This window comes from Talpa occidentalis, unplaced genomic scaffold (genome assembly GCF_014898055.3).
Source record: "Talpa occidentalis isolate TD23 unplaced genomic scaffold, MPIMG_talOcc4v2.1 talOcc4.14, whole genome shotgun sequence".
Lineage (NCBI taxonomy): Eukaryota > Metazoa > Chordata > Mammalia > Eulipotyphla > Talpidae > Talpa > Talpa occidentalis.
Window position 1 is genome coordinate 84,629,355 of NW_023601433.1, and position 20,561 is coordinate 84,649,915.

General features: G+C 39.9%; 1 protein-coding gene across 5 annotated transcripts in view; it reads left to right on the forward strand.

The window, feature by feature from the left end:
* HECTD4 (HECT domain E3 ubiquitin protein ligase 4) overlaps positions 1-20,561 on the forward strand; it is a 172,072-nt gene that overhangs the window by 42,757 nt on the left and 108,754 nt on the right. For all 5 annotated transcript variants that reach the window (XM_037511140.2, XM_037511136.2, XM_054695324.1 and 2 more), the window contains exons 2-7: positions 2,618-3,135; positions 7,016-7,105; positions 8,263-8,393; positions 11,529-11,637; positions 12,225-12,363; positions 14,272-14,442. In XM_037511140.2, coding sequence (XP_037367037.1) covers positions 2,618-3,135; positions 7,016-7,105; positions 8,263-8,393; positions 11,529-11,637; positions 12,225-12,363; positions 14,272-14,442 — 1,158 coding nt within the window. The remainder of the gene's footprint in view (positions 1-2,617; positions 3,136-7,015; positions 7,106-8,262; positions 8,394-11,528; positions 11,638-12,224; positions 12,364-14,271; positions 14,443-20,561) is intronic.

Here is a 20,561-nt window from a genome sequence, read left to right on the forward strand (position 1 = left end):
TTAATGTTACTGAGACGTTCTTCCATTTTTGAAGCCAATAAAAGCCTATCTTGAATTTTTTAGTAGTTGCTTCATATATTATGAGAAGATGATCAGCGTGCCATCAGTAAAAAATGTGTGTGAAGCACATATGTATTTTTACATCAAGGAGTTACATTGGATGGGAATTACAAAAACCAGTACTGCAGTTTGTTTGTTTGTTTTTTAAAGATTTCTTTCTACAAGCACTGGGTACAATCAGAAGCGCGGGAGGGTGAGAGAATTCTGGACTTTATTTTTTATTTTATTTTTTAAAAAGATTTATTTATTTATTTGTTTGTTTGTTTGTTTATTTATACAAGCACTGGGTACAGTCAGAAGTGCGGGAGGGTGAGAGAATTCACCAGAGCCAGAGTGGGGAGCAGAACAGGCAGACTGACAAAATACACTGCTGAGGGGAGTAACGGGCACGGCAGGAGAGGTCTGCACGCCATGTGGGACCCTCGCCCGGTGGCCAGGGATTGAACCGGCGCTGCACAGGCTGCGGGCAGATTTGCAGCCCAGTGCTCAACTGCTGCACCACCAGGGGAGGCCTCCTGCAGAGTTTTTTAAATGAACAAAATAACTAGGGAGATGACCAAATTAAAAAAAATTTTTTATAACATTGAACAGTACCTCAGTTATTTTGGTTGTTTGCAATAATGGTAGAGGCTGGCAACTGATTTTGAGGGAGAAATTCTTAAAAAAATTTTTTTTAAAGCAATCTAACTTCCTTGGGTATATTACAGCTTCAAAGTAGATGATTGTCCTTGAATATGATCCTTTTTAAAGGAACTTGAATTATGTTGTCTGCTGCATGTAAAAAATAATCGAAAGGGTAATTTGTATTTGAATCCAGACAAAAAGATAGGAAAATCATTTTGTACATCTTGGTGATGAAGAACATTTAATCAGTCACTATTAACTTCATCTTGTATTAGAAACTAGGTAAAAATGTCCCTAGTTCTTGTTTTTAACCACTTGCAATGTACTCAGTGATACCTAGTGAATATAGCTATAACTAGTTGGAATTTTTTCTTTTATTAAAGAAATTATACGGTAAAGTTGATCATTTGGGTGTATACTGTTCTATAAATTTTAACACATGCGTAGGTTCATGTAACCACCACTACAATCAGGATTTGAAGTAGTTTTTTTTTTACCCCCAAAACTCCATCATACCCACTCTTTATAGTGACACTTTGTTCCCCTTAACTGTGACAGTCATTGATCCCCAAAGTGTAGGTTTTTTCCTCTCAAAGTCATATAAGTTGAATTGTAGAGATGCAACCTTTTGAAATTGGCTTCTTTTACTCAAAATGCCACTGAGTTTCTTTGAAGTTGTGTGTATCAAGTTTGTTTTTTATTGTTAGGTTGTTGGTTGAAATTTTATGGCATTTGGATGTTATTTCTGATTGTCTAGGTTGGCACTGAAGTTTGAATTGGTTACTACCTTTTAAATCTTTGAACTTTTTTTTTCAAATCAATTAAATGAGATATATATGTAGTTACTTTTTTGAGTTGGTATTTGTTTTCAAACTGAACATTTTTTAATTCAGTTCAGTGACTTGCATGTTTAGCTAAGCAATGTAGTTATAGGTTTACATTGCTCTGGAAGCTCTAATTCATTGGGATCACAGTTTTTAGGGGCAAAACTGAAGTAGAAGAAAATTTACAGGTTTGTGAGATAATGATTGATTAAATGTCTCTCATTATCAATTCATACAAAACTGTTTTCCTACATTTTTGTCTATTTGTGAGGTTTGTCAGAGTAAACCATTTTTGAATGTCACTGTCATTGAGTTGACAGAATTTCCTTTGCTTTCATTCCAAACTCTTTCCTACCCTGATGTTCTGATCTACTGAGAACCAGACCCCTCTAGTTATAATAGTATGTTCATTTTGACATAGTCAAATTTATATGCATAAAGTCTTTGCATTGTAAATTTAGTTTAACTCTTTATCTTGACAACTGGTTCCTTTTTGTGGTTGATTGAAGATTTAATGGTTTTATTATTCTCCCAGCTGCTGAAAAATCTAGAGGCTTCCTGATAATTGTATGTTTTGGCAAAAAATAGTAGTGATTCCTCTGTCAATGTAACTGGATAATTCTACACCATGTCATCATTTGAAATAATAGATTAACCATAGTAAGAATGGAGTGTTCTTCAAAAATCAAAGAACAAAAAGCAGTCATTTATTATAGGTATATTAGGTTTTGAAGATAACAATTTTGTTCTGTGTTCAGACAGTCCACCTGGTGATAGAAGTTAGAGACTTATATTTAATAAAGATTCGTATGTCAGTTTTCTGAAATAAATTAGTCGAATCAATTTCTGACCTGTACGCTTGACTATATTATTTCATGATTTTGTTTTTATAATTAGGCCTTTATAATGCCAATTGTAATAGAACATTAGCAGAAATGTCAGGGAAAATGTCTTCATCTGTAAATATCTGTCTTGATAGCACATGTTTTCATATTTTCCTTGTAATCAAAATAATTCTTGGTGTGGGCCATTTTTAGATCCCATTGAGTATATTTGCTATCAGTGAAAGCAATGCATATCAACTACTTCTCTGTTGTTTTTTTCCTCAGATTTTAACATTTGAGACCAAGAACCCAACAGAATTAGCAGAACGTTTGCGCTCTGTCTGTGGGAATCAGAGCAATGCCTATGCCCGCCTGCTGGAATACCGCCTGAATGCCTTGCGAGGACTGTGGAATGCCCAGCGCCAGCTGGCCTTGGAAGAGCAGCATGAAAGGGAAAGTTCGGGCGATGAAGAAACTTTGGCCTTGCTCAAACGCCAGGGCTTACTGCAGCAACCCGAGCAAGCTCCCTTCACATCGCGGATGGGGCTCCTGCTGGTCTTCCCCCTTATTCAGTCCCAGAGTAGAACAGACCCTTCTCTCTGTAACATAACTGCTGAGGTGCTATTGAACTGCCTTCGCGACTGCCAGCCTTTGAGCTTGACCAAGGAGCCTGCTGACTGTCTCAATGGAATTGAAACTTTGCTGTGCTCTTGGCTAGAGGAAACTTCAGACACAGGCAGACACATCCCACATAAGCAAAAAGAAAATGCTGCTGCTGCCCTGGTGGCCTTGGCATGTGCCAGGTAAGGAAACCAAATGTGCAGCTTGGTGACCTTGTAAGGCCTGCATCTGAAGTGGGCGAGTGAGTGATGGTGAGAACATTTGGTGGAAGTATTGACGGTCAGAGGCCTTTTTTGTTCTCAGTATTGAATGTCACAGCCTTGATGGTGCATAAGATGCTTTCACCAGAACTTGGCTGCAGGAGCCTGAGCTGGAACCCACGTTTGAGTCTTCATTTTCTGCTAAACCGTGATAACAACCTAACAGTTTAAAATGGAAAATCAAGCCTGACCATTATATGTTCACCCCTCCTTAGATGATAAGTTTTATATCAGGTAGTTTAGGAGAGGATGTTATATCGCTCTTTCTCCTGGAAGGACAGTCAAAAAATTTATATAGCTTTTAATATTTTTCATGTGTGTCTGTAGGGTTGCATCAGCACACAGACTTAGTTATAAACTGTGTTTCTGGACCCGGATGCTTGCTTCAAATGGTTGAATTTAATTGAAAGCTCTGTCTATACCAAGATCTAATAGTGTGCTGTCCTTTGTATGTGAGTCGCTGTTAACTGATCCACTGTCAATAGGAACTGTACCTGGAGTTATTCTGCAGGAGAGGATTTCTACATCTTCCTGGTCAGTAACCTGCATGATCACTGGAACATATCTGTGAGAAAAAAGTTTCACTACGCTTCCTTTCCTCTAAACTTGTTGTCAAGAGACCAATTAGGACCTTGGTCTGACAAATCTAGCCCTCTCCCCTCAGAATTTTTTCTTTGATTGGGTTATTCTTTTAGCAAAGTATATGTGGGAAAATTCTTCCTGGAGGATTATTAAGTTTTTAACTTTGAACTTCTTCCTCTGTCTTTGTGGTTTCAAAGTTGACCTTCAAATGGTTGAATTGCAAGCTCTTTTTTTTTTTTTTTTTTTTTATATAGAGGCATGTTTTTATTTATTTATTTGTTTGCTCGTTTGTTTGTTTTGTTTATGCATGCACTGGGTACAGTCAGAAGCGCAGGAGGGTGAGAGAATTCACCAGAGCCAGAGCAGGGAGCAGAGCAGGCAGAAGGATCGAAGTACACTGCTGAGGGGAGCAGCGGGCGGCAGGAGAGGTCTGCGCGCCATGTGGGACCCTCCTCCGGTGGCCGGGGAGCAGCCGGGGATTGAAACGGCGCCGCAGAGGCCGCAGGCAGCTTCGCAACCCAGTGCTCTACCGCTAAGCCACGGGGGAGGCCCCTCGCAAGCTCTTTTTAAGGCCAAATGGCACTAGTATTTATTGTCAGTTCTTTGCCCTGAATAAACTATCATAGCCTAGTTTTAAATCTCTGAAGACTATAATTGATAATGGAAATCCTGACATATGCTTAATTCTAGAGAAATTATTGGGTGGTACTGAAATAAGTTTCCCTGCAAAGGCTTTGTATTGGATTGAATTAATTTTTGCATAAGCTGAAGACAATTTCAAGCCCTAAATAGATTTGCTATTAATGCAAAAATGCCATTTTGAGAAAATATGCTTTTAGATTGGACTGCATATGGACAGATTTAGGGTAGTAAAAATATTCATCAACTCTTTAGTTTCAAATATTTTACATTGAGTTGGATTATAAAACTCTTATTATGTGCACAAATACAGTATGAATCACAGATAGTTATTGAATTTATGTCACATACTTGAGATTCCAAATTCATTCAACAGAAATGTTGAATATTTTTCTTTTCTTTTCTTTTTTCTAAAGATTTATTTATTTATTTATACAAGCACTGGGTATAGTCAGAAGCGCAGGAGGGTGAGAGAATTCACCAGAGCCAGAGCAGGGAACAGAACAGGCAGAGTGACGAAATACACTGCTGAGGGGAGCAGTGGGCGGCAGGAGAGGTCTGTGCACCATATGGGACCCTCGCCCTGCAGCTGGGGATCAAACCGGCGCTGCAGAGGCTGCGGGCAGCTTCGCAGCCCAGCGCTCAACCGCTGCGCCACCAGGGGAGGCCCCAGTCTGGACTTTATTTACCTCAGAAGTCGCACGCTTTTTAGTGTTAGATCGTCCCCTTTATATGAAGTTATGTGGGGCATGTCATTGAACTTTTGAGCTTGGTGCTTCAAAAATAGAATTACTTTCCCCCCACATTTAAAGATGTTCATTCATTTAACCAGCATTTATCAAGTATTGCTGATGTGCCAAGAGCCTTGCTAGGTTTCAGGGCTATAGTGATTCAAGGTCTCTAACCTTATAGTTGAATGGACTCAGGATCATTCATTTTGCACATAATTATTATTCACCCTGTGCAAAGCAGTCCTCTAGGAAGTGGGGATACAACATTGTGCAAGGTAAGTGGCCCCTAAAATGACATTTATATGAGAGTCAGAGGCAGACAACTAGCAACAAATGTATGTATAAAGTAATGTGGAAGAGGGATGTGTACTAGAAGAAAACAAGCCAGGATGCTTTGATAGAGAATCACTAAGTGGAGGGGGTAGAACCTTCTAGCTAGATCCCAGGGAAGACCATACTACAGAGGATGTTAAACCGAGGCCTGAATGGGAAAAGCCAGTAGCACAGAAGAGCCAGAGAGATGTCCAGACCAGAGGAGCAGTAAACTCACACTCAGATGCTCCTTCTGTTCTTGGAGTATCCGAGGGACAGCACAGTGAGCAGGGTAGTGGAGTGCAGCGGTAGAGGAGAGGGGCAGGAGATGAGGTTTGCAGGGCCTAGATCATATAGGGGCTTAGGAGCCATGGAAGGAGTTTAAATTTTACTCTGAAAATCTGAATGAGTCTGGCAGGTAATAATCCCTTAGATGTGGGATAGTGGTTTCCAGTTTGCATTTTGCCCTTTATTTTAACCTCCCTGTACCCCAGGGAGTCAACCCTATTGGACAGATGAAGAAGCAACAATCCATAGGAGTTCGGTGACAGGATCAAGATGGTGCAGCTGGCGAGTGAGAGTCAGCTTTCAGGCCGTGTCCTGACTCCCAACCAATGCGTTTATCTACTCAGTCTGATTTTGCTTCTTTGAACATCAGAGATAGTGAAAGGGGCAATGAAGAGGACTCTAAGGCCTACTTGATCCAGTGTTAGGTATTCCATTCCTTTTGGGGTTGTAGGCATATGATACCTAGCTATTGAAGGCTTGGCGAAGAGAATTTGGCAGTGACCGGATGTCAGCCCATCTGATAAGGGCCATTCTTTAGTTCAGGAAGTTTCTTGTGGTGATTTATACTTGGGTCTGGCCAGGTAAGTCTTGTGCATCTTAAAAGCACCTTCATTTAGATCCAGCTGATCGTATCATAGATTTCCTAGACCCTGAACCTTGGGAATGAAAAGGAAATTTAGTTGTAAGCTCTGCAAGCATTTCAGTCATCTCCCTCACAGCAGGGAATGCAGAAGGAACACTTCTTAGCATAAATATTAATTATTTGGATATTTTTCTTTTTATCCTATTTAATATGGGGGTGGTTGGTGAGATGTTATGTAAAATGGATGAACTTAACAAAAACATTTAAAAATTAAGCCTGGGAATACTTTTAAACTTTAAATGTAACTTGGTTTTAAATATAACTTGGTTCTGTGAAATCTCTCCTCTCTACTAGCAAATAATTTAATGAGGGAAACAGTATTCAAGCATAATTAACAACTTGTTCTTTGTTTTGAACTTTACTTGAAACTTTTGTGTTAGGAAAAATTATTTGTTTTTAAAAAAACAAGGAGAAGCTCATAACTGGCATGGTGCCTAGTAACTTTTTATATGAACCAAGCATACTTTTTAGAGGCTATCCTCTGATCTGCAGAAGCAGACAGACAGATTTTGGAAACTTTCCATCTGGTTAATAAAATTAACATCAACAACCTAACTTACTTGACTTTCAATTTTGATAATTTTCTGTTCCCTCCTTTTATTTTTAGGGGATCATTGAAAACTTTTGTCCATACAGTCCATCTGTTACAGAAACAGACTGATCTAGGGTCCCTGCCTGTAGCTGATGTGCTGTATAGGTAAGTTGTCATTTAGGATCCCCACTCTCCTTCCACACAAGGCAGATTTATCCATAAAGACTCTTTTAAGAAATAGATTGATAAACTCTTGCTGACTAATGATTCATATTCATATTATCATATTATCATATATATTATATTATCATATTCATCTTCTTTGTTTCTTAAAGATTTATTTATGCGTACAAGAGATGGGGTACAGGCCAGAGGCGTGGGGTGGGGGGTGAGAGGATTCACCAGAGACAGAGTAGGGAACAGAACAGGTGGATTGACAGAAATACACTGCTGAAGGGAGCAGCGGGCAAGTCAGGAGAGGTCTGCTGAGCCATGTGGGTTGCTCCCTGGCCGACCAGGAATCGAACTCATGCTGCAGTGGCTGCGGATAGCTCCATAGGTTGCATCTTAACCCTTGCTCCACCAGGGAGGCCCCATATTCATCTTCTTAAGTAAGAATTTTGTCTTATGTTTCCTGCTCTTTTCTCTTTTCTAAGATTTACCTATTCATGCACACAAGAACTGGGGTATAAGCCAGAGGTGTGGGGGTGAGAGGGTTCACCAGAGACAGAGCGGGTAGCAGAACAGGCGGATTGACTGAAATAGACTGCTGAGGGAAGCAGCGGGCAAGACAGGAGAGGTCTGCCGCACCATGTGGTTTGCTCCCTGGCCGGGGATCAAACTTGTGCTGCAGTGGTTGTGGATAGCCTCATAGGTTGCGTCTTAATCTCTTGTGCCACCAGGGAGGCCCTGTTTCCTCCTTTAAAAGTGTTACTTTTCATTCTTTTGGATTTTTAAAAATTCAGTAGCTTGTAATCTATTCTCATTGCCCATTTCAAGATGATGAAGTATTAAGGTATAAAGAAGAAAGTGAAATTATTCATAATCTCATGTTTCCCAATTCATAAACACACCTTTCTCTCTCGCTGTCAGTCTCTCTCATGCATATATAAAGTATATACATTTTATACATGATTAAAAGTTCATTTTAACATTTCTATAAGCACCACTTTGTAATTTTTGAATTTAAAAGTACATTGTGAATGGATTTTCAGATGTGTACTTTTTGTATAGAACTCTTTTAGTTTTCTGATCTTTGAGATGGTGGGTAGACTTTAGTTTGATAATCTCAGTGCCCTGTGCTTCTCCTTCTTTCTTTTTAGGTTATTGCTTTTGGAAGGGGGGCCTGGATCCCCTTCCTGTTTGCTTGGTGGCAAACACATAGTGTCATGGGGCTATGAGGACATGTTGCCCGCACCGGATAGCAACACTGGCTCCAGTTCTGAAAATAAAGGTAATGTCAGGGATTCTGTCCTGTGATGGAATTAAGATGTAAAGAGAATGATTTTAGGTTTTTGAAGCAAATGATTTAGATAAAACTCTCTGTTGCTACTAAGAGCTCGAGATTCCCGTACAGTGTGTTCATTGTCTGCTTTATCAGCATAAAAACTGATACTCAGTGAAGTAAGAAAATGGATAGTTTTACTATGGCAAAGAAAAGGTATCATCTAGACTCTCCTGCCAAGGAGGCATGAATTACTCTGGTTCTTAGGTATTTGAGTTGGGACATGGGAATGTCAGGTTGAATTTTTCAGTGTGCTAATAGAGTATCAGATCTTGCTGTTTGATACTATTTCTTTTAGTAACTCATCGTGTGTGTGGATCAACCTACCCATGCTAAAAGCAAAAAGAATGTTCAGGGGAACATGAATTGTTAAGTGTTTTCTTTAAACAAAGTATTTCCTGGTTTCAGATGTTTTTACATTTACTCTGTGATCTCAGTGAAAATGGCAGCTCTCTTAATTGACCTCCAAATGACTTAACTGCCAATGAATTAGCCTTTCTATTTGCTCAGTAGACACAGAGCCCAGTGCTGTGGCACGCCGGGCTGTAGGCTCCTCTCAGCATCTCTGCATTGCCACTCCCGCCTGCAGAGCTGTGGGCCTGCCAGTAGCCCACCTTGCTCCCAAACCTGTTCAGTACCATAATTGGTGCTTGTTGTTCTGATTATATCATTAAATATTATATAACCAATGAAATTGGAATTTTTAAAAGCCAAGGAAATTGTTTCCATAAAAAAGAATGTATGTTTTATAAAGATTTACAAAGTAAATCTCTAAGAAGTTGGTGTTAATTAAGTGTAGGACCCAAAGCTTATTCTGCCCACCCCTTCATTTCACACCCTTGATGCGGGGGCAGCCTTCTGAGGCATCTGCAAGGGCGGGGGGTGCAGTCCAGAAACCGGTCACTGCTTTCTCTCTCATTCCAGGGCCTGCCCTTTGTCAGAGTCTACTTTCTTAGGTGACTTTGGGGTACAGTTTATTACCTTTACTGACTCTACTGGAATCAATAGGAGAAACAAAAAGCCTGCAGTAGCCAAGAAGTTCTTAAACTTTATAGAGTCGTAGTTACATCTCCATTGAAAACCAGATCCCCTTTATTTTCTCCCTTTATAACATTTATTATCTCCTTTGGAGTAGTTTCTTGCTGAGAATGATATTAAGCCAATCTGTTGGCTTTTTCCCCTGTAGTACCTTCGGTTTTGCTTCTAGGTAGAATGTTTTTCTTACAGTAATTTTAAAATAATCTTATTTAACTTTTTAGAAATGTTTAACATATACACAAGTTGAGAAAATACTATAATAAATACCATGAACCTGTCACTCAGCTTCAAGTATCAATTCCTAACCAATCCTGTTAAGTCTGCCCCCTCCACGCCCACCCCTCAACAGATGTGTACTTAAGATCTTGGGGCTTGTCTAAAGATTGGCGAATAAATGCATGTTTTAGTTTTAAGTGAAAATAAAATGTTTAAGAAATAAATTATTATTTTTAAAATGGTTACCAACTTTAACAGGCTTTTTTTTTTTTTTATGAGAAACCAATAGGTGCAGGACCTAATATCATTTAGTAGACTGGATCTTTTTTTTTTTAATATTTATTTGTTTATTTTATACAAGAACCAGGGTACAGGCCAGACGTGGGGGAGGGTGAGAGGATTCATCAGAGATAGAGCCGGCAACAGAACAGGCAGACTGACGAAATACACTCCTGAGGGGAGCAGCAGGCAAGACAGGAGAGGTCTGCCCCACCATGTGGGACTCTCGCTGGCTGGCTGGGATCGAACTGGCACTGCAGAGGCTGCAGACAGCCTCACAGCGCAGTGCTCAACCGCCTGCGCCACCAGGGGAGGCCCCAGTAGACTGAATTTTAAAGATAACAGTACACTCAGTATTCATTTGAATGTGTGACATTAAGTTTCCTCCCACCAATAGGACGAGCAGAGGCAAACTCCACTTAAACATAATGGGGGGAATGGCTATGGAAATCAGCATGGAAAAAAAATTTTTTTAAAAAGATTTATTTATTTATTTATACAAGCACTGGGTACAGTCAGAAGCGCAGGAGGGTGAGAGAATTCACCAGAGCCAGAGCCGGGAGCAGAGCAGGCAGAAGGACCGAAGTACACTGCTGAGGGGAGCAGCGGGCGGCAGGAGAGGTCTGCGCGCCATGTGGGACCCTCCTCTGGTGGCCGGGGAGCAGCCGGGGATCAAACCGGCGCTGCAGAGGCTTCGGGCAGCTTCGCAACCCAGCGCTCAACCACTGCACCACCAGGGAGGCCCCAGCATAGAAAATTTTTATCCATAAGCTTTCTTTTTAAAGCAGATTCTTTAGAATGTTAGCTATTAATCCACTAAATGTCATAGAGATTCTGTTTATTTTAGCTTAGGGAAGATGTGCATAATGAAAGGGAAACATAATTGCTGTTTTTAAATAGAAGAGATATACTTTTGTGCCATGTTGCTCTAGAAACTAAAATTAGGTTCTCTGGATGGAAGATCCTCAGAAGCAGTTGAGTTCAATGTGTGTCATTAATGTATGGACTTAGTGTGATCTGCCATTTATGGAGCGCTGGCTTTGTGGCAGGGGGCAGTGTGCATGTTTGCCTCTATCACCTCACTGAGCCATCACTCTGACTCTTGAGGTGCACGTTATTAGCCTCATCTTACAGGTGAAGAAACAGAAGTTCAAAAAGTCCAAGGTCACCTAGTAAGTGTAGTTCATTCATACCTTTCTTACGAGGAAATCGTTAGTGAAGATATTATTCTCTTAGTCATTTCCATTTAGACTTAGGAATGAGAAAATGTTGCTCCATATTTTTGTTATTCAAAAAAAAAAGGAAAAAAGAAACATTTGGCAGAGTCAACCAGGTTTTCCTGCTAATAACTGTCTGGTCTTAGTCTTTGAATCCCCATGTGTTTTGGATATTTCATTTGGGGATTTGAGCCATCCCCCCTGCATGTCACATTGAAGCATTTATTTTTGAAGGTTATTTTTTGCTCAGCGTCCAGATTGTTTTTTCATTAGAAAAGTACATTTATAACCTCTTTAGAATGTGTGTAATTTACCTGTGGAAAAATGATTTCAGATGCTGACTTGGGACGCTGTCTCACGGCAGATGGTCTTTACCTATATACTACTAACTCAGTTGGAAGAGGAGTAAGCAAATTGGGGTCTGGATTACATGGTACTCTCAGGTCAGTTGCATGGAATTTGCTGAATGATTTGGCTAGAGCGCTTCCCTCTCTACATGGATCTGTGAAGAATGCACCTAGAGGGGTGTGCTCACTCCCCAGGGACTGCTGACTGGTGACTGTTACTCCCCCACGCATTGTCCTGCTCCATGTCAGCTTCGTTTTGACTCTGAAGCTTGGTAGCCCTAAGGTCATTATTTCTAGCCTGAAATTCCTTTCTGATCAGGATTTCTATAACAATATCAGTGACTTCCCAGTTGACAAACATACATTTTTCTACATTGCTTTAGTGATCAGGGTATAAGATCTATGAATTGCTGCCAATAGAAACCCCAGTTTGAGAACCTTATATTTATTTAATTATACCATCCCCCCACTTTTTCTCCTCCCTAATTTATTGTAGGAAATTAATTATTTGCCATAGTCTATCAGTCCTAAAGTTAATATAATATATTCACTCTCTTTCACTTGTCTTACATACATACCCATTTTTTAAAATTAGGTGGAAAATGTCATTTATGCCTGTTATAGCTCATTTTGGGGTTTCAGGAAGCCAGATGACTCAGCCTGTACACCTTTCTTTTCCACAGAGGTTTTGTGTACTGCCGGAATGAGGAGCTGGAGCCAGGATGGGTTGCTTTTGGCAGTGGCAGTCTCCTCCACCGGCCTGTGTCTTTTGATAATAAACCTCACTCCCTTTTCCAGGTCATTGACCAGAATACCCTTCAGGTAAACCGAAAATATAGGCTTTACTTTTTATGTTTTAAAGACAGTGAGGCAATTCCTGACATCATCTGATGTAATAATAATACAGTAGATATAATTTCCTGCCAGAGCGGCATCTTTTTTATTCATCATTTGGACATTTTGTTATTTCTCTAATGTCTTACATTTCGTTCCACGTGATCTGAGTGAATGTGCTCTATAAGAGATTCTAAGGCCACCAACAAACTTTTTTTATGATTGAAAAAAATTCTAGAAAATCAAAAATGGTATAAATACTAACTGGTTTTGGATCTATTTTGGGAAGGTGTCATTTCTCTATTCATTTTCTTCTGAACAGCCTTTCTGTGGTAATGGAAGCTTTGAAATGAGTTTGTACAAACTCATTATGTGTTGTGCTCAGAGCCCATCCTCAGTGCTCTCAGGGCATTCTCATGGCACTTGCTACATTATACTGACATTGCCCTTGTTTCTAACTCTTCCCAAAACTGTGTAGGCCTTTAGGTCTGGACCCCGTCTTACTCATTTTTGTATCCCTACAATGTAGCACAGTGGATAATATTTGACTTATAATAATATTGCTGGTGACTGCCATTTATCAGGGTCTCTTTTGTGCCACACCCTGGCCTAGGCAATTTATATACACTTTCTCTCCTACCTGTGAGCTGTGGCTAGGCACATTTAAGCTCTCAGCAAGTGTTCATTGTTGATTGAAGGAAAGTTGCGCAGGGAGGTTAAGTAACTTGTCCCAGGCCACACAGCCGATAGTGGTAGCAATTTGGGGGTAGCTTAGTCCAGTCAGTAGCTGTTCAATGTTGTAGATTTTCTGGCACTACAGGTTCAAAACGTGGCTATAGCAGCTAATGAATTTTTACTTTCCAGGTAGACAAAACAAGTCTGGAAAAAGCTCACATGAAATGAGTATAGGGGTCAGAAGTAACCTTAGGAAAACTGGTGACTCACCCCAAAAGATGGAATAACTGAAGATCGTTCTTACTCTTCTAAAGGCACCTATTCTTTCCTAGTTATTTTTTATTTTGGGATTTTCAGCTCTGCTCCTACTCCTGGATTAAAAAAAAAAAAAAAAAAAACTTAGCCGTTTTCTTGGTTCTCATTTTTTCTCATTTTAAGTGCTTTTCTCTAGCAGTAGAAATTAGCATGTAACTACACACCTAATGTGAAATGGCGCAAAGATTATTCATTGTGCTGAGATGAAGAGTGGTTAGTATTAGAAACACATGCCTTCATGGGACCACAGAGACTTGCTGTTTGTCTTTTTCCTGTGATGGACTTGGGGAATTTAAAGTATGCTCTCACAGGTGCTATCATTTCTCTTTCTTCTTCTCCTTCTCTGCTTTCCCACTTGTGTTCCTTTTGCCCTCACTTTCCTTCTTTCCATATTTATTACAATTTTGAGGTAGGCTTTCAATTAAGTACTGGGGATGTACAGATTGACAAGATATAGTTCCCGTCTTTTAAATATATTTAGTAGTCTTAAGTTCATCTGTACATAAGAACATTTCATAAAATACTTTTTCTCTACAACATTACATTTTTAATAAGTGTTTTATAAAACACATGCATAGCAGTTTCAAAATGTTTAGTACTTTTTTTTCTGTTAAAATGTAATTTGAATTACTCTCAAGAATCTATTTTACCTTGTGCATGGTCTGTTGAATGAACTTTCATGTTTTTATTTTTGCCATGTAACGTTCATATATTTTTCTTTGCAATAAGTATCAATTTTGTTTTGACTAGGACAATATTAAATTTTCCTCTTGGACTTATTAGCATTAATGATGAGGTGATAAAATGAATCAGAATTTATATGACTTAATAGCATTAATGATGCAGTGAGAGCATGAATCAGAATTTATGTCTTACTAACAAAGCTTTCCTCCCTTTTGTGTCCAGGTGTGCCAGGTGGTGCCCATGCCAGCCAATCACCTCCCTGTTGGCAGCACTATGAGCACCGTGCACCTTTCTTCAGATGGTACTTACTTCTATTGGATCTGGTCTCCTGCCAGTCTGAATGAGAAAACACCTAAGGGACATTCTGTCTTCATGGACATTTTTGAACTTGTGGTCAGTTTCACTCTCATTTTGTGTCTTTGCAGAGATATGTCTGTTTACTTTTTTTTTTAATATTGGTTTACAAAGGAAAGAAAAAACTTGCAATATGTACAGTGTGTTTACTGTTGCCTCACAATTGACTTACTTTTGGATGTCTTTAAAACTGTCTTTGTTTGGAGTTGTATGACACAAAAGAAAGTCAAGTTTTCCAAAAATTAATCTGGCAACAGAATGGTTATAACAGTTAGCAGTAGTCAGTGGAGTTTTTAAGTAGACGTGCTCATGGACCTTACTGCAAATACAGAAGTAAGCTGCAGTAGCAAGACTGGGTCTGTATGTAGATACTTGGAGGCTCTGAGTGGTGAAACTGAGGGAAGGCATTCATTAGATACCAGCCAAGTGCCTACTGAGAGCCAAGCAGCATTGCGTCTAGTGGTGGGAATACGGTCTCCGCCAGAGTAGGCAAGATCCTTGCTCAGCTGGAGCTTGTATTTTATCTGGGGGTGGGTTGAGTCATAAATAAGGGAGCAAGTAAATGGATGAGATAATTTTATTTATCTTTAATAGGTCAGCTTTTTTTAAATTTTATTTAAGATTTATTCATGCATACAAGAACTGGGGCACAGGCCAGATGTGGGGGAGGGTGAGAGGATTCACCAGAGACAGCAGGGAACAGAACAGGCAGACTGACTGAAATACACTGCTGAGGGGAACAGCTGGCGAGACTGGAGAGGTCTGCCGCTCCATGTGGGTATCTCACCAGCCAGCTGGAATCGAACCCTCACTGTAGAGGCTATGGACAGCTTCACAGCGCTGTGCTCAACCACCTGCGCCACCAGGGGAGGCCCTGGACAAGATGATTTTAGGTGGTGAAGGAAAAGAAGTAGTTAACTAGATGAAGAATTTGGGGATTAGGAAAGGGAAGAAAATTCTGGGAAGAGAAGACCACAAGTGCAAAGGTTCTGTGGCAGGAGCGTGTGTGCCTATTATAGGAAATGACAGCTGGCTAGAGTGATGGGAATGCAGAGGACAGCTGGGGGCGAGAAGAGGTCAGGTACTATGTGGTCTCGACATGCACTGTCCCGCACAGCAGCCATCGGCCACATGTGGCTGCTTAGCTTCATATTGATCAGAATGAAGTAAAATTAAAACTTTGTTGCTCCGTTGATTAGCCACATTTCAGGTCTGCGGGTAACTGCATGAAGTTAGTGGCCACCATGTAGCACAGTGAAGATACAGAACAGTTCATTCATTGAAGAAAGTTCTGTTAGGCAGATTGGCTTAGATAGTAATTGTGGAGACTTGTAATAGAGAAAATTGCTCCATGCCAGGTCTGTGATGAAGCCGTTTTTCATAATGTAATTTACAGCCTCTTTCTGGGAAGAACTTAACATTCTTGGGATAAAAGCTGAAATAGTTTTCTAATAAATTTTATGTGGGAGAAAGTTTGTTCTGGGATACTAATCACCCATCTCATCAGCGGTTAGGTGTCTACTGTACTTCAGCCATATGTTCTTTTCTTGTTCTATCTAGGTTCTCAGTCCTCTTTAATCAGTATCTTTTCTTATAAACTGTCCCAGCCATAGTGAATATTTGGATTGATCTACTGGAGACTACTGATAGAACATGTGTTCATATTTAAATTATTAGAAAAAAGTTTTTGTTTTCAGACTTACCAGCGGTTTAAAGGATTTAGGCCTCCATCAAGCATAGTGGGAATACCTTGAGGAGCTCCCCCTTTCCCTGGCTTTTTTGAATTAAAAATTGTGTCAGAGAAATACATGCACATGAATGAAAACTTCAGGTAGCACACCAAACTCATGAAAAATGACAGGCCTCTGTCCCATCCCAGCACGCTGTTTGCAGGTGTTATGGAATGGTGTCAGCTTTTAGTTCTTGTGGTAGTTACCTTTATATCTCTGAGTAAAATGCTTAACTTGCTGCTTCTTCATTTATGAACTCCATATATTGTGTGTTGGCTTTTTGTTGTGAGAGATGAAGATTTGCCTCAATTGCTTCTCTTTCTTTCCTTCTTCTAATATATTTATTTCACTCATCTAATTCTTCCTTTGATTATCTTTGTAGCTCTTAACTTTATAGTTAACCCTGTTTCTTGTTGCTCAGCTCCAGGCAGTATGTCTTATCTCCTACTTTAGAAGATGGAGACAGTAGTATCCCCTCCTGTCCTTCAGTGTGGAGGAAGCCGAAACTGAAAGTATGGGGGTGGGAGTTACAGGAGAAAGAGATGATTCACCCCCACCCTCCCTGCTGTAGAGTCTTAGGAATTGGTTGCATCAAGTTTGGTGCAGAGCTTTGTGAGACAAGGGCTGTAGACTGAGTTTATAAAAGGAACTGTTGTCCCCCTTCCTGGCCCACATGACATTTGTGTTCAAATGCCAATTGCCAAGGCAAAAATGACTGGCCCTTTTTTTTCCTGAAGAAACTAACTGAATGACCCTGAAAAAAGCTGACTATATCGACATTGGGCTTCATTTCAGGAAAAGACTTGCTACCCTGTGACTCACCCACAGGTGATGTCTCCCAGTTAGCAAACCTTAACCACGTGCACAGCATCCCCAGTGAGTGCTGAGTTGTTAAAAAAGAGCGGTTTACCTAAATAAATAAATAAATAAATAAATAAATACCCAACAAGCAAAATCTAAAACTTTGAAGAGGTTTGTGATATGGAGGGGAGGAGAATAGAGAAGACCAGGTTGGCAAAATAGTAATTATTGAAGCCAGGTGATGACACATGGGCACCACGTTGTGCTGCTCTCTCTTGTGTACACTTAAAAGCCACAGAATAAAACCTGATAAAAAGGTTTAAAATCTAAGAAGAGGGGCCTCCGTTGTGGCGCAAGGGCTTAAGTCTCAGGACTGTGAAGCTTTCGGCAGCCACTGGAGCACAAGTTTGATCCCCAGCCAGGAACTAACTCACATGGTACAACAGACCTCTCCTGTCTTGCCCTGTGCTCCTCTCAACAGTGGCTCAGTCATTTCCCCTGTTCTGCTCTCCACTCTGTCTCTGGTGAATCCTCTCTCCCCCCAACCCCGCACGTCTGGCCTGTACCCCAATTCTTGTATGCATAAATAAATAAATCTTTAAAAAAAATAAGGAAATCAGGAAAAACAACTAATAGAAGAAGGAGAATAAAACATTTAATCATTAACTTATTTGGGAGTTATGAGAGGACAGCTCATATCTCATATCTCATATGCATTCATAAAGCAGAATAGAATAGTGCCAAAAATGAACTATCAAAGAATGAGAAAGAGCCCTTTGGAATTAAAACTTTGATTGGCAAAATTTAAAAATTAGTGGAAGGGTTACTGATAAGCAATCTCCCAGAAAATAGGACAAATAGAAAAACAGCAGTAAATGTAAAAGGAAAAATAAAAGACATTGAGGACTAATCCACCTGATATCTTGAGTAAGAGTTCTAAGAAGAAAATAAGGAAAATAAAGAGTAGGACATGATCAAAGAACTAATACAAGAAAAATGTCAGGCTAAAGGACACCAGTGTCTAGATTAAAAACTACCTGGGACAGTTAATGAACAGTACCTACACCAAGGCACATCATCCTGAAATTTCAAATTATCAGAAATAAAGAGGGCTCTAAAACTTCTAGAAATAAAATCATCTACAAATGAAAATGAATTAGAAAAAATACTGGTCTATTTAATAGCATACTCAAATTCTGCAGAAAATTGCTTTACAACCCAGAAGTCAGTGTTCAACCAAAGTATCAGTTAACTGTTAGACAACATAAAGATATTTTAAAACTTGTACTTGCACAGTCAAAAGCGCATTCTTGCTCTGAAGGAAACAGGACAGGTAAAATAACTTCTGCCAGTGGCGTGATATAGAAAGTTGGAAACAACTTTGAATAATTTTTGGAGCCCAGATCAAACAAACCAATAGTAAAAAACTTTTTGGAAACTGTTTGGAATTTGTATATAAAATGAGTATTGGATGAAACTGAGGGGTTATTCCCTTTATTTATTCATAAGTCTAATATTGGCATTGTGGTTATATAAGAAAATGTTCAATTTTTTAAAGACTTGTAGTGTTCATAAGTAGAATTACATGCTGTCTGGGTTATATTTTATAATGCTTGAGCAAGAAAGGCGATTAGATTAAACAGGTATGGCAGTGGCTGTATAATCGCTGACTCTGGATGATGAGTATATGTAGGTTCATTATACTAGTCTCTATTTTTGCATGTTTGAAAATTTTCATCATTAAATAAAAAACTTGTAAGCACCACAACGACTAGTTTATTTAACTGTTTCTAAAATGCTGACTTGGGGAGCTAAACATAGATATCTCACTTTCTGCCTGTGGTCTTTCATTAAAAAGCATGAGGCATATCTGCATAGACTCAAGTAGGTTAATTTCCAAATTGTATTGTTTGGTAGAAAAAACTCAACTCAGAACAGTGTGTGAATTTTCTACCTGCTGTGTAATAGAAGTCGGGGGCCAGATTCTTTCTGCAACTGTCCTTCTATTTTAACAACTTTCCTTTCACAATGGATTGATCACCACAACACACAAATACATTAGAATAGATCCTTCTGGGGCCTCCCCTAGTGGCGCAGCGGTTGAGCGCTAGGTTGTGAAGCTGCCCGCAGCCTCTGCAGCACCAGTTCGATCCCTGGCCACCGGGCGAGGGTCCCACATGTCGTGACAGACCTCTCCTGCCGCCCGCTGCTTCCCTCAGCAGTGTATTTCATCAGTCTGCCTGTTCTGTTCCCCGCTCTGGCTCTGGTGAATCCTCTCACCCTCCAGCACTTCTGACTGTACCCAGTGCTTGTATAAATAAATAAATCTTTTTTAAAAAAAAGAATATATCCTTCTGGAAAAAATACAACAACAATCCCCTTGACCCTGATGTTCCTCTGTTCCCCTATCTTCCTAGGGCTTTACAACAGAAGCCCTAGAAAGAGTTTACTGTCTGCCCTCCATGTTCATGGGCTTCACGTCTGCAGATTCATCAACTGCAGATCAAAAGTATGTCCTCTCTGTAGTTGGACCTAGTGGTTACATCTGTGCCGAATGTACACAGACGTTTTTCTTGTCATTATTCTCTAAACAATTCAGTTTAGCAATGATTTACATAGCATTTACTTTGTATTAGGCATTGTAAGTGATCTAGAGATGACTTAACATATACAGAGGTTGCGTGCAGGTTATATGCAAGTTCATGTTGTCTCTATAAAGGACTTGTGTGCCTATGGATTTGGCATGGGGGGCTGTCCCAGAGCCAGTCCCCCAAGAGTACTGCAGAACAGCTGTATTCTTACCGTTTTATGTTCTTTCCTCCCATTTGTTCTTAAACTGGCTACAGTCAGTCTTTCTTTGCTCACCATGCCACCAAACAGCCCTTACCAAGGTCCCTAGTGACTTTACATTGCTAAACTCAAGGTGAACTCAGCCTTCTTTTCTTTTCTTTTTTAAATAATAAATTTTATTTTTATATTCCCCATACAATTGCAACCCCCTTATTTTTACCCCAAGCCCTCCCCTCCCTGCCCCCCCACCCCCATAGAGTGTCTCTGGTTCATAGTTTTTTGTTGATTTTGATTTTCACTTTCTTATAGTTATTCATTTTCCTGGTCCCTTATTGAAGTTCTCTAGATTCCTGCTATGAGTGAGACCATCCGGTATTTTTCTTTTTCTTTCTGGCTTATTTCGCTGAGCATGATCCCTTCCAGCGCCATCCATGTTGCTGCAAATTGCATGTGTTTATCTTTTTTGAATGCTGAGTAATATTCCATGGTATATATGTACCACATCTTCTTGATCCAGTCATCTATTTTTGGGCATTTGGGCTGTTTCCAAAGCTTAGCTATTGTAAACAGTGCTGCTATAAACATAGGGGTGCAGGTATTCTTTGGAATGGATGTTTCTGTGTCCTTTGGGTAAATACCTAGGAGTGGAATTGCTGGATCATATGCCTTCTTTTCACTACACCTTTTCGCAGTATTTATGTGGCCCATCACTCCCTAGTCATGAAGCACTTTTTGTTTACCACGTAAGACACCCCATCCGACTTCTCCTATCACTGCTTGTTTCTTCACAGTCTGTCTTCCCTGCTCTTAATAATCACGTGCACCAGGACCCCTTCT